This window comes from Rhamphochromis sp. 'chilingali', assembly GCF_963969265.1.
Source record: "Rhamphochromis sp. 'chilingali' genome assembly, chromosome: 10".
In the NCBI taxonomy this organism is placed as follows: domain Eukaryota; kingdom Metazoa; phylum Chordata; class Actinopteri; order Cichliformes; family Cichlidae; genus Rhamphochromis; species Rhamphochromis sp. 'chilingali'.
The window spans coordinates 13,678,398-13,696,564 of record NC_137937.1 but is presented as its reverse complement, the minus strand read 5'-3'; the positions used below and the strand labels follow the sequence as shown (position 1 = coordinate 13,696,564).

Genomic DNA, 18,167 nt, shown 5'->3' with positions numbered 1-18,167 from the left:
AAGTCATCCACCCATCTGTCATGAGGGGGCTGGATCCTATGCCAGATGTCATAGGGTGAGACGTGGGGTACACACTGGACAGGTTGCCAGTCTTTCACACGACTAACAGTGAGGCAGGCATTCATTCACACTTATGGGTCATTTAGAAGCACCAATGAACCTAACTGCATGTCTTTGGACTGTGGAAGAAAGCTGGAGAAAGACCACGAACAGATGGTGGATTCAAACCCAGGACCACCTTGCTGTGAGGCAACAGTACAAACTACAGGCTTGTGCCAAATGTACAAATTAGGTAAAATCTATTAGCCCTGTGAGAATATGGAAAAAAGAGCAAAGCCTCGCTTTAATGGTACAAATGAAATTCTTTTAATGCATATTAGCACATCATTTTTGGATTTACAAATATAAACATCACATTCACCTGAGGTGATCAATTACAGCACAACAACCAAAATACAACACCTACTGTAGGGAGTATAGGTTCAAAACTATGCAAATGAGTTATTTGCAAAGGTCAGCGTTAGCAGATTATATAAACCAGAACCAGGTGAAAACAGATGTGTGGGGGATTACTGTATTATCACAAAGTCAGTTTCACAGTTGCTGGGACAGTCAGCTTCCTGTTACTAACTTTTGGGTGTTGAACTTCACCCGCTGGGAGCTGCAACAGGCTTAAATCACCCTGATAAATTACTTGTACTAATTATTTGACCCAGCTATGTGACACACCTATGTCAACTTACTGAATAAATACAAACAGTAATAAAAAAAACAATCAATAAATTAATATTGAAATATTGTTGAAAACCCCATAAAGCAAAAACACTCCACAGTTTAAAGTAGTAATGTAACTGAAGGCATGAGGGTGTAACAGAATATGAAATTTGTTTATCTTTTTTTTTTTATTTTTTTTTTTTTTTATCTTCATCAAAAAGACATTCTAAATATTTTTATGATCAGATATATTGTACATGCTATTTTATTTCTCTGATACTGAAGTGATGTTAAATTCAAATGTACATTTTGGCACGCAGACTGTTACAAGAGGGCAAACTGAAGGAGATCATTTTCAGTTCACGGTACAGTCTCTCTGTGATAATAGTTCCTGAGACACTGTAAACTCATGAAATGTTGCCGCTATAAAAATACTGTTTTTCAAATATTTAAGGAATAAAAATAACCCAGGAGTCAATTACAAGCAGGTCTTTATAAAAGTAGTCTCAAAAGAAACACATGCATGCCATCTCTTCTTAACCCGTCCAGTGAATGTTTGTCACCTCCTGACATTAGACTCCAAGGCTTCCATCCAGTCAACCTCAATCTTTCACTTCAGTTTACTGACAGTGATTCAGAGACTTATCACAGGACCAGTTGTTCCATTAAGTGCAAAGACCATCTTTGAAGTCCTTTTATTGTTTGCCCTGTTGGGAACTAGCTTATCTTCTGCAGCAATTTGTCCTCTTTCAATTTAAACGGTACACTCACAGACATCTCTGCGATGAACCTTTCACAGGCTGCCTTGGTCACCTGCTTGCAGAAGCGAAGGTCTATCTGACAGATGCTTCCGCAGCGCTTGAAGAAATTTAAGGAATGGTCCGTTACTCTGTTACACACTGAAAAAATGAGGCAAGGAAAAAGGGTTAGAAGAACAGAAAACTGTCAGTCCTGCTAATTTAAAAATGTATACGTCTCCAGACTAATCACATCTGGCATTCAAAAACTGGGCTTTATTGCTATAAATGTAAACCGGGGACTTTGATAAGGCTGGGACTAAAATGTAAATAAAAGCAGAAAGCAATGATCTGCAGATCTCGCGCATTTCCTTTTTTCAAAACAGTACACAAAAAACTGAGAAAATGTGCAATTTTAAGAAAAATATTACCTCATTTTTAATTTGATGGCAGCAGCATGTCTCACAAAAACTCAAACATTGGGATGGAGGCAACAAAAGGCCAAAACAGTAAGTGGTACTAAGAAGAAGCAGCTGAGGGAATATTTTTAAACTAATTAGGTTAATTGGCAACAGGCCAGTAATGTCTGGTTATTAAAAGTGCATCTTAAAGAGACACTTAAGAGTTCTTTAGAAGTGAAGACAGGCTTTACAAAACACTGCCCTCACAATTCTGGAGAAATCTCCTCACAGCAGACAAGATCAACAATTAATATCGGATGCCTGTTATCTCCTGGCCCTCAGGTGGTGCAGCACTAAAAACAGGCATGATTCTGTCATTGAGAGCAAAACTGTTATGTGGTCAGAAAAATCAAAATGTCAAATTATTTTTAAAAACCATGGACACCTGATTTTCTGGACTAAAGAGGAGAGGGCTTGTCATCCAGCTTACTACCATCTGTGACGGTATGGGCGGACTTTAGTGCCTATGGAACTGGCAGCTTGCACATCTGGAAAGGCACAATCAATGCTGAAAGCTATATACAGCTTTTAGAACAACATATGCTCCCACCACAACAATGCCAAGTACATGTCCTAGTTTTCTGAGACATTTTGTTGCCATCAGATTCAAAACAAGCTAATATTTTTCTTACAATTGTAACATTTTCTTATTTTAAACATTTGAGATGTCATCTATGTTCTGTTATGAATAAAATATGCGTTTACAATATTTGCAAAGCATTGCATTTTGTCTTGTTTTTTACATTTTACACAATGACAGTAAAGAAGATTGTAATTCTGAGTACCGTTGCTAATTCAAACAAAAAAAAAAAACACACAAGCTAAGTGCACAGTAGCTGAAATGCTAAAAGCAGCATATTAAAGGAAGTAAACTAACCAATGCTAAGTATACTAATCTATTTATTCATCTCAAGTCCAAGTATATAATTTCCTGGAACAATCAAGCACAACCCACAGCATTTAAATAATTTAGTGGCTAATATCGATGCTTTAGCAAAACCCCCTATTTCGCCTTCTTCCTCTGTGGTTAACACAAGAGTTGTTATTGTCTTGTATTTTCCATTACTTTTGAAAACTTCTATATAATTTTAAACACTTATTTTGACTGCAGTTTATTTTACAGAGTTGGTTTACTTGTTTCAGTTTTGTTTTATTAGTTTCAATGTTTGTTTGTTTTTATTTTGGCACCCAAAAGAGACACCAACACAAACAATACAAACACTTGAGCCACTGGAAACAGACACACCCAGTCTCAATAAAAATATCAATCATTGTATGTCTTATGACAAGTTCTATTTTGTCCTAACAGAGATGCTTTCTGTGTTATTATATGGAAGTATGAGTTTAGACTGACCATCAGGTTATTTAAAGGACAGGAAGTGTGCCATTTATTTGAATTCAGCCGCCCAGCTGAACTTGTATGCAAGCCTGCTGGAAAAAAAACAAACATGAAAAAGCCTGATGCCTGTATATTCCCATGACTCCACGCTCTGATTCAACATCTCACCTGAGAGGTTGATTTCTGTGAGGGAATCTCTGGTTGTGGTCCCTGCTGCTGTCAGCAGGTTGACTGACTGGTCATTGATATGGTTGCAGTATCTAAGGTCCAGCCTGGAGAGCAAAGGCATCTGTCGACTTATGAGGCGTAAAGACGTGTCGGTGATGTCCAGCCCCGCTAACCTCAGTTCCTCCACGTTCCGCAACTTGCAGCGGTTATCCAGCTGGCCTGTTAGTTAGTTGGTCAAATAAAAAGTAACACAGAACAATTTTAAATTTGATCAACACCTCAAGATTATAAAAGTCTCTGACATTCAAGTTCACGCTTGTGTTTCAGTTTGAAAACGTAAATCTAAAGCAGCGCCTCCTGGAAAAATCTATTTTGGGGTTTGGAATGAGAGCAATAACCTTTTCAGCTACTGAAAAGCTTCCCACTCCAAGAGTTGCTCTATAAAATAGTTAGCAATGTGTAACTGAGTACCTAAGAGTTTTAACATTAACACTTACGCAAGTTAATGTGAAATGATTAGTAACTGTGTTTATGTTGCAGCTGTTAAAACTTAACTTTGAGTATCATTTATGCATAACAGCATGGCAGGCAGGAGAAAAGGGCACATTTATGATAGTAGTTGTGCTTTACCTGGTCTGTTATCTGTGGGAGGGGAGAGGAGGTCCCTCATCTGTGCATCTTTGAGTCCCTCCACCCACTGCACATCGAGAGTGCGCAGCAGAGGGCAGCTGGAGGTGCAGAGTGCAGACACAGCAGCCCAGGAGCAACCTGACAGCCTTAACACTCGCAGACCTAAAACATATAGTGGCACTTTAAAACACTGATTTGGGGGGTGGGGGTTCTGTAACCTTAGATCAAAAATCCCTTATAGTTAAGTACCTGGCAGTCTGTTAATAAGCCAGCTTAATTGTTTCTTGGAAATGTTGGTCCAGCTGAGGTCCAGGGAGACTGGCTGTCGGCGGATAATCCCACTTAGCATGAGTGGGGTGATTGAGGTGCAGCGGTTCAGATCTATCTTTGTCCAGAGTCTCTTGTCACAACACCTAGCAGAAATAAAGATTTGTGTTGAATGTCAGGTCTTTGTGTCAAGGCAGAACACTCTAAACCAAACTGTAACTGCTCCTCCACATTTCAGAGGGTTTTTTTCTCTTCTGCACTAACTGTAAACATCAGAAATATATTTTAAATCACTGTTGAGATAGTGCTGTGCATTTACCATCTGTTCCACGTCTTGCACACTCTCATGCACACACACAGCTCCTGGTGTGTGAGATAGCGGAATATCTTCATCCAGAGCTCTCGCTGGATAATGTGTGCTTTTCCATCTTTTAGAGGCAGTCTGTCGGGAGGCGGGCTTATGGGAGGGGGCCGAATAACGTGCCGCTCCATTTGGACACACTTGGGTGGAGAGCGCGGAGGAACCGGCCGGGTTGTCGGAGTGCTCCTGTTGAAGCCCAGCGGAGTGATCTGACTTGGGTAGAAGTGTCGCAGCTCCCAGGAGTTCCCATTCATCTCTTTGGTCTTGAGGTGGGCCCTCTGATCCCCGAGCTCATTGCCGTTGCAGAACAGCTTCTTGGGTTCCTCGTTTTCCGTCTCTGGTTCAGGCTTCAGTGGTTGCCGGTTCTCATTGGCCATGCAGTCCTCGGTCTTCTGGATTTCCTGGGTAAGTGCTTTGCTCAGTTCCCGACTCAGCTCTCTGTTAGGTAAACGCCGCTTACGCCGAGCCTTTGGACGCGGGCCTTTTTCCTGGGTCTCGCTCCCGCCCTCACTGCTGGGGCCGGCCTGTGGAGAGCTACAGTGAGACTGGTCACTGTCTCCAACCGGTGTTCTAAGGCTGAGATTCAAAAGGTCACTCTTGGAGTCCCTGTAATCCACATCATCTTCAGGGTCTCCAGAGCGCCCTTTCCTCTCTACACCGCTCTGGAAAAGAGGCTCCCTTCCGTCTTCATCCTCTTCTTCAGCATCTTCATCATCCTCTTCTCTCTTGATTTGTTGAAGAAGTTTGGAAAAATAAGGATCATCTGACCTTTCCTGGAGAAACAAAAAAAACAAAAACAAAACCACATGTCAGGGCTCTAGATCTTTTTGCCACGTTTGCACTGATACACCTAAAAGTTAGGCGCACCCACATTTTTCAACTGCATCACTTAACACTGCAGTTTTACATGTGCACTTTTTTGGGGAGAATATTGCTGTCCATACAGACAATATTGATTTAGAAATGATTAACTAACAATCTTGTCAACACAAGGTTCTTTATTTGGAGCACAGTTCTACAAGAAAGATAAGTTACTGAAAAAGTGTTTGTGCTTGCAGTGCTTTGGCACTCTTTGGTAACTTTGTAGACAATGTTAAAATGAATCATCACATCGGCCTCCTCTGGCGACCTGTTTGCTGCTGCCTGCCGCTGAAAGGCAGTGGGGAGAGGGGACACTTGGGCAGTGCATTTATCGCAGCACATGTGTTTTCTGGATACACTGTGCTTTTTCAGGTTCAGAGAATGATGGCTCCTTGTCAGAGCACTGGCTATGAATTTCAGACGGATCAGGCCTTAACAAAAAAGTTATCAATAGTTCTTTTTACATCTTATTACCCACAGCTACATCCACTTCTGTCAGGCCTAGGCTACTCACTAGGGCTGGGTATCATCATTGATTTCTATAATCCTTTCGATTCAGATTTACAAGGTCCCGATTGGATTCAATTCAGTTTTGCCTCAGACAGTCTGGCGTTTTATAGCAGATAACCTTAAAAATATTCTGCAATTTTGCATAATTTTAAAAAGTTTAAATTTCTTCAGTATTGAACAGCAGAAGTTGCTGCCCTCTCTTGTCTGAGGTCATTAAAAAAAGAAAAGAAAAAAAAAGCGTCAGATAGCGCTGTAAACAGCGGTAGTTTGGTGGGTAATTAAGCGAATTAATAATGGCGAAAACAGAGATTTGAGATGGGAAACTATTCTTAAAGTACACAGAGAGAGAAAGCTGTGCATGAAGTGTGATTTTATCATGGTGGAAGCAATACAGCAAAAGTCAGAGGGAATTAATGACGACATTCACGTGCTGTTGGGTAAGAAAGCCAAGAAAGAGAAAACTGATTCTGATGCGTCGGGTCCACGCTCTGTGTTTACGTCTTTGTGCGGAATTCTATCCACCTGCACTTTCAAACGTACACACGAAGGACCACAGGAATATCTGCACCACGGCCAATCAGAGAAGTCCCGCCCCTGACTATGTCTGACCACACTGAGACTTTTTTTTTTTTTTACTCGAACATCTGGTCGCAGCGGTGCGAACTAGGATTTTTTTTGAGTCGCACCATTGAAAAATTTGGTCGCATTTGTGACCAATTTGGTCGCACTCTAGAGCCCCCAAAATACTGCTCCATTTACACACTGTACATTATTATACAAACCTTCTTCCTCACACTGAGATCCTCTTCCTCATCATCATCAAACAGCTTCCTCTTTTTCCTCAGTTTGTCCTCGGGCCGGGGCCGTGGCAGGTTGCTGGGTGAAAGCACCGGCGGCTGGCGGCTGAGAGACTCCTCGGGTCGGTACCTGGGTGTCTCCTCTTTGTCTGACCTCCTCTTAGTTGCTGAAGAAGCGTCCCCTTCCTCCTTTGTCACAGGCTTCTGTTCCCTCAGCAAAGAGCCAGGGAGGTTGGAGGCATACTTGAACCCCGGGCCCCTTTTTTGCTTCAATGCCAAAGGGACAATAATTGCGAGACAACTTTATACCTTTAGCCTATATTGACAAGAAAAATACGCTGTTCCTAAAAGTGCTCCTATGGTTTAATAAACAAAATCAATGTGACCGAGAACATAAGACACAGCAGTCAGAGGTTTCCTGCTTCACTGCCACATGTGAAAGATGACAAAAGTATAAACAGGAAGTGGCAAGTTGATCAACACACGCTTTAACCGAATATTGAAATAATGAAAGCAACAAAAGCTCTGTAATGCTAATTAATTCTCTTTTGTTTCCAAAACACACTTGATGAGCTGAAACGTGACATAAAAACCGTGACACACACATATTTGTACTCACTTTTCCACTCTTTCCAGCATGGTTGCATTTAGGACATTCCCAGCAGTTAGGGAGTTCATCATTCACCACCCCCGAAGCGTCGCACACCTGATAAAAACAACGGCCAAATGAGTCGGATTTCAACTTGAACTGCCAGCTCTCGCTTAGTCTTGTGTTCAGTGTGTTTAATGCAAACAAGGCAAGGGAAGTGAAAGTGGCTGTTGTGACGCGTACTTGTTAGGCAGGTCAGCACAGTTTAACCTCAGTCGCTGTTAAACATGCCAACTCTTGCTTCATGGATTACTCAGAAAAGGGAAGTATAAACAGTTAAAGATCTCAACTCGGCCTAAATATGCTGTTACAAATCTAAACTGCTGTATGAGGTTCCAAATATATTCTGCAACAAGACAATAAAACAGCTAGGAAAAACCTGTAACGAGGCACAAAGAGGCAGCCTCTTTTTTTCTGTTTTGTTTGTTTGTTTTCTACTCTTTTGAGGAATTTAGCTGATGGCATTAAAAATTCTTAGCTCTTGCATGCAAAACAAACATGCAGACCATGCTTCAAAAACTGGTTTGACCAAACATATGCAAATAGCAAATTGTGTTTTCGCATAACAGGTTACAAACAGGGTGTGTGCAGTGTGTTGCCCTTTTTGGTCATGATCTAATACAGTTTCTTTTTTAATCTGAGAGTTTGTTTTTAAACTCCTGACCTCTTAAGCTTTCTTAAGCATGTGTTCAGTGAAACCCTCAGCGTGATGGTGTCATGTCGGAGCCGTAAAATCTTAAGATCCACATCACAAACAAAGTTTTTTTAGCGTTATGTAAACATCAACATTTCTACCCAATTATCTCCTCTGACTGCGATTCAACTGCCTGAGTCACTCCTGTCATGTTACAATGATCTGAGATTCCTGGCACATTACTGCAACAGTGTGAGTCACCGTCACAATGACTGTAATGATGAGGTGGAGTTGTTCAGCTGTTCCCAACGTAGGCGCCCTTCTGTACCTTCAGGCAGTTGGGATGGACGATCTCATTGCAGATCGAGCACTCCATCAGCATAAAGTTAAACTTGTCCTCCTCATCCTCCAGTGTGTCCTCCTTCCCGGCTTCTTTGCACACTACACACACTGCTGTGTGGGGCAACACAGGCTGCATGGGGCGAAAAAAGAAAAAACAAGCAGAAATAAAGTTTATTAAGCAGTGAATGCTTTGGAAAAACAAAGCTGACAGTGTTACATGTCTTCATGGATAATTTTGGCTCTAAAGCTCTACTGACTCACCGCGATGCACTGTCTCATGATGCAGGACTGCTTCATGCGCCCTGGTCCACCAAACTTCTTCATGTCCTTACAGAAGTGACACTCCCCGCATTCAGACCGCAAGCAAGCCTCGCACTTTCTGCAGCGTGTCCTCCTGCGGCGGGCTCCAGAGGAGCTGCGGTTGGACGGCAGCTTAACAGCTGACGACGTCCCCATTTTGGGTTTGGGCCGGTTAGCTGCCCGCTGCTGGAAGGCAAAAAACGTAAGAGACATTAGATGATAACTCAAAATGAAGAGACTCTCTGTCATTGAGAACATGGACACAGGACCTTTAAGCAAACTAACAGGTGAACAGATATCAGACCAAACGGCTGAAATAACAGTAATCAGCACAAGGAATCCAATCAAACTGGCACTGCCATCAAACTGTGATGCATGCATTATGTATTTATTTATAGGCTATTCTTGCTGCTGCTTAATTACATGTGAGTCATATGACCCAGCTACTAAAAAATTCCTTAACTAAACAAGGAATTTAGTTTAGTTCCACCTTGAACTTGGGATTTTACTATCCTTCGGCAAACAGAGCCATGTGGAAACAGTTTATACTTAAGCAGCAATTAATATTAATTTTCATTAATTAATTTCCCTTAATATTTCCTAAGTAATTATTTTGTCAACAAAATATCTGAAAAGTTGATCATGATCTCTCAAAATAACCCCAAATTAAGGTATTCAGATTACCATTTCAAGTAAAAAGTTCTCACATTTTAGAAACTGGAATCAGTGAATATTTGCATGTTTTTGCTTTAAAAAGTACTGGATTCCTATTGGATGGAACATTAACGACACATAAGTGGTGTTTGTAGGCTTTTGATATACAATTATTGTGTTACTGATTAAACAAATGATTTGCTTCTTGGCTACTGGGTTAACTAGTACTCACTCTAAATCAAGTTAACAATTAAAAAAAAGAAAAACAAAGCTGTGGTGAGGGTAGTGTCTCTACCTTACGATATGAAGCACCTTGAGGCAATTTCTGTTGCGATTTGGCGCTATATAAACTGAACTGTACCCATAATGTAGGCATGTCAATGAAATTGTATCCTCACAGTGCATGTTAAGCTTAGGGTTAAGGGTGTCACCTTGAGAATTGTGACAAAAGCATACTCCAAATCTTCTTATTTGAGTCACTGGAAGCAGCAACAGTGTGATGCTGTGGACTAAAAATAAAAACAGTAATTTAACGATCAGACTGAAATTTAAGCAACCAATTATCTAACTGAATCCTGAAACCTTAATTCATTTTGTGATTTTCTCACATCTCCTTCTTACTCTCTTCCCTGTTGCCATGGCAGGGCAATATAAAGCACTATGAAAATAAGACAAATCACACAGGAGGAGAGGTTACCTAGGCAACACATTTGCCTCTCTGATGGCAACTGTTTGAATAAAAAACTGAGAGAGATGGATAAAAATAAGCTCAGTGGAGCTATGATTTGTGCTCTGAGCACTTTCCTGATGTCATCTATTCTTATTCTATTACTGAAATCACACACGGCCCACACACGACGGCTCATTTCAGCTCTTTCACCAATTATTACTCCATTCATTTGTATAAAACACCAAATTACAATAAATTAAGATCATTCAAGCCTCTGCGGTTGTCTTATGTGGAAGATGATACTGAGGCGTTGCAGACAGGTAAAACAAGATGTTCCAGGCGAACGATAACGTCACTCTTGCTTTCTGAATGATATTCACTGGAAGGAGTGGAGAAACCAGCCCTAAATATGTGCTAAAGAAGCTTCACGGCAAATTGCTAATAACAACAGTGACAACATGTTTCTTCTTGTTTAACAGAAACTGCTCTTTGGAGCGTTTTCCCCCAGGAGGATTTTGAAACGCGTTGTTAGATCTATCCCTTTACATATCAGAGTTTCTTCTGTTGTGTTGCTGTCAGCTCAAGAAGTTGTTCTTTGCCTGCTGCTGCTGCTGCTGACAGAGCATCTATGCAAAACCAGGCTAAATGATCAAACCAGGCAAAGCTTATTTTCATGGTGCCAAGCTTTCCATTAATCCATCTGACTAATACGAAAATATGAGAAAGAAACACAGAAGAAAGGACAGGTGCTGTTGCTGCAGGTGTGGCTGATACCTCACCATTTCCCTAACCTTATCTCACATGACTTTGTCTCTCATAGCATATCTAAAGTAAGGCCAAGTCTCTGAGCAAATAAAGTCCATGCAAAGTTTAAAACTACAACAAAAAACGGACATGTCCTCCATTCCCTCCATGTCTCCAAATTTTATTTGGCTGCTTTTTTTTAATCCCAGATGTATCTCCTCCCGTGATCACTTAGTAGCCAAATGTGTAAACCACTACGCTACAGATCCACTGTCTCTGCACAGACACTAATTGGCTGCTGAACCCTGCAAATAAAAACATGGCCCATATTGCTGTGACACAATCTTCTGACTCAGCATCAGCGTGGATGTCAGCAAGTGAAACTCACGTTTGCCTTCATCTGCTGCCCGGGCTCAATTAGCACAAATAACATGTGCTGCTCTCCCTATAATATGTCACAACAGAAGACTTCAAAATATGATCTTTGATGCTACACTGCTTGTGAGTGTTGTGGATATAAACATTGTGTAAGAGCAGGGGTCTGACGCTTACATCAGCACTTCTCCCATTTCTCTTGAACTGTACATGCCAACTGTGTGCTGGAGAGACTTGTGCAATATCTAATGAGCCCTGTGAGAAAGTATCCATGCTGCTGACCTCAAATGAGCATGCACTCCATGCCACTCATGAGAAGTTCCCCCCTGTAAGCCACATTAAAGCTTTATTTCTGTTAAAAATCAAACCCATTTGCCCAGTTTGGGGCCACTGGACTACTAAGTAACAGAAGTAGAGACACTTCATTGTTACCCTCTCCCCACCCCCACCCCCTTTCTCTGTCCCTGCTTCCTCAACGTTTTTGACTAAAGCTTTCTTAAAGGCGCAGAGTTGTGGGACAAGTTTTGGAAGTGAGAGGAAATCAATCACATGAAAAACAGTTTCGATATAGCAGGTTAACCAAAGTGCACGATAAAATCATAAGTTGGCCAGCATAAAGTCGGATGGCCTTCACCGTTAAGGTAGTGGGTGATAACGAGGTTGTGGTCACAGCCGCGGATCTGTAACCTCACTGGATGAGGCTGCTCGCTATTAAGAGGTGGTCAGTACAAAAATGGGTCGGTTGTGGCTAACAAGATAGATGGTGTCTAGGAGGCGAGGACACGGTGTGTTTTTGGACGGTCACGGAACACAAAAAGGAGGAACTCCAGTTCTTTTAAATGTGTACAAATATTTAGCTTTGTGTTTATTCGCTATTACCTGGCTGACCGAAGAATAAGGTTTAAAACACACCTTCTCCTTTCAACCCGACTAACCTACATAGAGAGAGGAAAAGCGGATACAAACATTCACCTGAAGTAACTGACGAAAAGGAAAAAACGCCAAAACCCTTTTTTTAAATCGAGAAGCATACAGAGCAAAGTAGAGTTCACGAAATTAAAATACCTGCTCAGATTCTGAATCATATTCCTCATCGTCTCCGCTCAGTGACAAGGCCATGTCTCCTCTCTCTCATCGTTTGAGAAAACTAACATGGCTGAACAAGCTAAGTTCGTCTCCCCCCCCCCCCTTCCTTCACACCAAACACACACAGGCAGCTTCTGCAGGCTGCGTTCACGAACCATAGGAAATATCAAAACTGACGTAAAAAACCTAAACGACACAACTATAATTCAAAATGTATTGGAAAGAAACGTAAACGCAGAGGGTTGTACAGAAATTTAACAAATATACAGGTTTCTGGGATGGTTCGTTATTGTATTAACACCCTATCCATATGACAATAAAATCGGCTAAATGTAATTAACGTGGCATGTTAACGCAACGTCGATGAAACAGGAAGTAAAGATAAGCAGGTAAAACAAGATGTCTCCCTCCCACACTCGTCCGTCTTTGCTTTTGTCTTGGCGTTTGTAGGCAGTCTATGGGCTGTATGACTCAGTGGCAGAACAAATTCTTCAAAGGTTTATTTAATGCGTTTAACCTTTTAATCCTTATGGGCTTAGCAGTTTACAAATAGCATTAAACTTCAAAAACACTCAGTGAGTTTATTCAGGCGTTTGTCATCAAATGTTGATAAGGTGATAATGTGTTTACTTTTAATAATTGAAACTTTAAAAATATTCCCAACTATACAGCCATGTATGTACAGTGTATAAAGTTCACCTAATGTAGCTAGATGTAAACACTCTTAAACTAAAAGTGAAAAACAGCACTTTGATTTCCCAGTCAAGAACTGTCTTTCTTATCTGATTTAGCCTACCTGACAGCAGATTCAACACAACGTGAAGTATGTATTACTCATTGTTTGGTTAGTTATATAATTATGATGATTAAACACAGAGTTATGTAAAGCAAGAATGTGTGTGTAAAGATTGAACATGAACATATTGACGCCACCCAGTGTTGAAACTCAGTTTGCTCCAGCTACAGTGTAATGGCTTTGGAATTATCTTGTCTAGGGCTCCTGACGGTGTAAGAACAGATTCATAGGTCAGTGTATTCACGACACAGGAGCAGTTCAACATAAAGCAAAAAGTAACATTTCTAATATTCTCTGTGAGATGTTTGGTTGTGCTATGTCTGGCCCCCGAATGGTTTCCCCTCCCACTGGCAGACTACTCTGGCAGTTCACAGAGAAGTACCACAACTAGATCCCCCCACTGATACAAAAAGTGTGCGTCCGCCTACTGAATGCCAGGAAATATACAAGTGGTTACCTTGTGGTAATTCAAGTGTTGCAAAACTTTCTGACTGAAACCTCACTAAAAGGACCTGCTGTACCAAAGCAGAAATATTTATATTTTAAATTTGTATTGTAGCTTGTTTTTAAATTCATTGCATTATCATTGTGTAATATCCTTTTTAAAGATAACAAGAAACTTTGAAAGATTTGTGATTTACCAGATATTTGTAAATTCTCATCTTGAAGTTGCATAGCAGGATTGATACTTTGTTTCCATCCTCTAAGTTGAATATGTAGCCCACTGAATTGTGTTAAATTACTATTATCTGTATATTTAGGAAACTGAAATAAAATACTTCAAACACAATATGAAAAAATGTTTGAACTTTGTCACGTCCTTTTTATTTATATTTCATGGCAAATTTAAACAAGAGCAAACCCAAAGTGCTTTCCAGACAGATGTGTTTATATTCTACATCTCTGTAACAGTGCGGCCTTTTGCGGCTGGATTTACAGTGAGGAAGACCAAGATAGTGGAACGAAGCATGTATTCACAGTATAGCTCCCCTCACAAAACTGTATCTAATGACAACTAGCAGCCTTAAATACATCAATTTCAATAAATAAACATACAAATACATTTTACATTTTCATAAACAAACAAACAAAACCCTCAAAAAACCCAAGAAACCCAAGCCTTAACCCATGGCCTCTCCCGGAACCTTTAAATGGTGTCTGGACCCCCGGGGAAGCATTTGCCCAAACACCCTGAAAAGGACACAGGAAAGACAGGTTAGTAATCATATCCTCTTTGCACCACCTTTACTTCAAATTTTTGACTCGCACACAATCACACTTAAACTTCTTGTGTGCAAATGTTCTTCATGTGCAAATCTATGTTTAAAGTGCAATGCTAAATAAAGTGCTGGATAAGTTGCTTTTAATACAGTAAAAGGTGCTCCTAAAGTGCTACACAAATTATAATATGAATAGTAGTAAGGGAGTCCTCTTCCTTACATTTCCTCCCCTCTCTTAAGTGCAAAGTGCTTCAGTCCTCTGTCATCCTGGATAAACAGTCAGTAACCACATTTGACTTCCCTGGCCTGTACAGGACCGTAAAGTCATGATGCTGCAAAGACAGGTACTATCCTGCAATGCAAGCATTTGCATCCCTCATGCGGTTCGACTACTGGAGGGCACAGCGATCAGTCTCTAGAGTGAAGTGATGTCCCAGAAGATAATACCTCAAGATCTCAATAGCCCATTTTCATGGCCAAACACTTTCCCCACTGTCGAATACCTCGTCTCCCTGTCAGGTAGTTTCCGACTCAGAAACACCACAGGCCTTCTTTCACCATCTTGCTGAAGCACAGCTCCAAGGCCTACTTCTGAAGCATCTGTTTACAAGATGAATGGCTTGCTGAAGTCTGGGCTGTATAGAACTGAATGTGTGCATACTGCTTCCTTGAGCTCTCTGAATGCATGCTCACATTCTGTCCAACACACTTTGTCGGGGGCTGAACCCTTTGTGAGGTCATTCAGTGCAGTGGATCGCTCTGCAAAATAAAATATGAATTTTCTGCACCAGCCTACCAGACCCAGAAAACCTCTCACCTTCCTTTTTTGTCATCGGAACTGAGAAGGACTGGAAACCTGGACATACATCCCTGGCCACACAAAACTGCTGCTGATCCTATTCAGTGTTTTGAGAAAAGCCATATGACCTGCCCATGGAATTGAATGGCCTAAATCCGTAACTTTGTTTCTGAACTGTTGTGGGAGTGCTACCGCCTCACACTTCCTCTTTTTCCTGGTACAAGATGCCTCCTTTAATTAAGTAAACAATGTCTACAAGATCTTACCTGACCTTGACTAGCTCCCTCTACCTCTGTTACCTTCTCAAACCAGGGTTTTAGAGTAGGGTCGCTTCTTTGGAGTGCACCTAAATCTGAGGGAATGTCAAACTCAAGCTGGTTATTTGGCTTGGGAAACCATGGTGTACCGTTTTCCCCTGAGCCTTTGACCTTTTCCCTTTTCTGCTCTCTGTTTCCAGAGACTCCTCAAAAAAAAGAAAGAAAGAAAGAAAAAGGGGGGGTAGCTCTTAGATCATTTTCTTTGCACTTTATGGTCTTGTGCCTACATGACAGGGTTTCAATGGTTCTGCTGTCATATCTAGAGGAAGTGAGCCTCTAGATTCATCACTTAGATTTTCCCCTGAATTCAAACTAGAATGTACAAGAGTTTCAAAGCAAAGCTTCTTCTTTACGCCCATAAATTAAAACAGGGACAATATAAGCTTTCTTTCCTACTGGCTCTGTGGCTGGTCTTGGAACTGCAGACAAAAGAGATGGTTTTGATTTAAGGGCATGGCAAAATGTTGTGTATAATAATAATAATAATAATAATAAATTTTATTTATGAGCGCCTTTCAAGTCACCCAAGGACACTTTACAATAGGATAAAACACATAATAGAACAATGACAAAATAAGAACAATAAAACAAAAGCACAAGATAAAATTAACAAACAGTGGATTCACAGTGAATATGCAGATTTGAACAGATGGATTTTGAGTTGGGATTTAAACTGGGGGAGAGAACCATTGTTTCTTATTTCTGGGGGTAGAGCGTTCCACAGCCTGGGAGCAGAGCAGCTGAAAGCTCTGCTTCCCATGGTGGTGAGGCGGAAGGAAGGTACAGCAAGATGGATAGAAGAAGAAGATCGAAGTGAACGGGCAGAACAGGTAGTGCTTAACAGGTTAGAAAGGTAAGGAGGAGCGAGGTTATGAATGGCCTTGAAGGTGAGCAGAAGAAGTTTGAATATTATCTGGAATTTCACAGGGAGCCAGTGAAGTTCCTGAAGAACAGGGGGTGATGTACTGGTAGGAGGGGGTTCTGGTGATAATGCAAGCAGCAGAGTTCTGAACCAGTTGAAGCTTATGGAGGGATTTTTGGGGGAGACCATGCAGAAGAGAATTGCAGTAGTCAATTTGGGAGGCAACAACACTGAGGACAAGAATGGACGTAGACTGGGTGGAAAGAGAAGGAAGTAATCTGTTAATGTTGCGTAGATGGAAGTAGGCAGAACGGGTGAGATTATTGATGTGAGATTTATAGGAAAGTGAACTGTCTAGGATGACACCAAGGCTCTTAGCCTGAGGAGAAGGGAAAACTGTGGAGTTATCGATGGTGAGTGAGAAATGGTTCGAATGGCCAAAGTTATGACAGTGATAACATTTAATATCCTGAACTGAAGACTTAAAAGATTTCTTAACATTGTGAGGTCTTTGGGAAGGGAGCTGCTAGGAACTAGAAGGATTTCTAGCCTGAACTTGACCAGAGTCCTCTTCACCCCCACTGGGCTTACTTGGTTTAGCATAGTGGGTCTCCCAGCTCAAGTAGGTGCTCTTGCTTCCCTTTCTGGTGGAAGTGAAAACCTCAATGAGGCTAGCTGCTTCCTTTGCCGTCTTTGGGTCACGCTCACATATCCAGATCTCCAGCTTTCTTCCACCTCTTGTCATTATTTTCTCACTGTAGCGTGAACGACACACTTCTGACACCACTTGTAACAATGAGGCACACCAAGACAAGTATAGTGGAACAAAGAATTTATTCATAGTATAGCTCACCTCACAAAACTGCATCCAATGACAGCTAGCAGCCTTAAATACTTTCAGCTGTCACAGGCTAAACCATTATTCCACTAACAGGTGAGTTCTCAAATCCCAACCTTTTACCACATTATACAATACATCAATTTCAATAAATAAATATATAAATACATTTACATTTTCACATTAATACATATTAATACATACATTATATCTTATTTAAAACACCAAAAAAGAAAAAACCCAAGCACAAAAGATTCCCCACACTCCCTTAACCCATGGCCTCTCCCGGACCCTTTAAATAGTGTCTGGACCCCCGGGACAACATTTGCCCAAACACCCTGAAGAGGACACAGGAAAGAAAGGTGAGTAATCACATCCCTTCTTTGCACCACGTTTACTGCTTAATTTTCACATTCACGTTAGTTTTCCTTACTGTTAAACCTTATTTTCTCTCAATCACAATTTCTTTCTCCTCACAGACAACCACCACATTTCTTGATGAGGAGCAGCTGTGCAGGACCTGGAACAAAGGCGATCAACTGATTTTAAATTACACAATAAATATTCAATAAATAATTAAACTTCCTGTGTGCAAATGTTCTTCATGTGCAAAATCTATATTTAAAGTGCAATGCTAAATAAAGTGCTAGATAAGGTGTTTTTAATAAAGTAAAAGGTCCTAAAATGCAATACAAATTATAATATAAATAAGGGAGTCCTCTTCTTTACAGTCTCCGAGGGAAAAAAAACTAGTTTCAAAATACATGAAAAGCTGAAAGGTGTGTTTTGTTGCCTTAACCACAGTGATTTTAGCCCAGTACGTTCAGAACTGGATGATTCGTCTCATGAGTCATGAGACACTGCTCTCCCCTACGTACGCTTTCTTTATAGAGTAAAATTATCATATCTGTTTCGCCAATATTGTCCCCGTGTTTACTTGGTATTTGATCGATATCACAGTTTGCAGAATCGCACGGCGCTAAACACAGGGCGGCGATCTGCAGCAGCCGGCAGCGCCTCTGCGGTGCGTTGGATT

The 18,167-nt window shown here is 41.0% G+C and overlaps 1 protein-coding gene across 4 annotated transcripts; it reads right to left on the bottom strand.

Annotated features, from left to right (window-relative positions):
• Positions 1 to 342: 342 nt before the first annotated feature.
• On the bottom strand, positions 343 to 12,411 carry kdm2ba (lysine (K)-specific demethylase 2Ba). 4 transcript variants are annotated; one of them, XM_080892961.1, is made up of 11 exons: positions 12,279 to 12,336; positions 9,856 to 9,933; positions 8,732 to 8,956; positions 8,457 to 8,600; positions 7,465 to 7,551; positions 6,831 to 7,121; positions 4,636 to 5,450; positions 4,299 to 4,462; positions 4,050 to 4,211; positions 3,420 to 3,638; positions 343 to 1,613 (listed from the first exon to the last, which is right to left on the bottom strand). In XM_080892961.1, exons 3-11 carry the CDS (start codon positions 8,924 to 8,926, stop codon positions 1,432 to 1,434), a joined length of 2,259 nt encoding a protein of 752 aa, XP_080749087.1. In that variant the 5' UTR covers positions 8,927 to 8,956; positions 9,856 to 9,933; positions 12,279 to 12,336; the 3' UTR covers positions 343 to 1,431. The 4 variants fall into 4 exon arrangements, with proteins under 4 accessions (XP_080749087.1, XP_080749085.1, XP_080749086.1 ...); XM_080892962.1 differs by lacking the exon at positions 9,856 to 9,933 and adding an exon at positions 3,267 to 3,340 and having other exon boundaries at positions 1,450 to 1,613; positions 12,279 to 12,411; XM_080892959.1 differs by lacking the exon at positions 9,856 to 9,933 and having other exon boundaries at positions 12,279 to 12,411.
• Between the last annotated feature and the right edge of the window lie 5,756 nt (positions 12,412 to 18,167).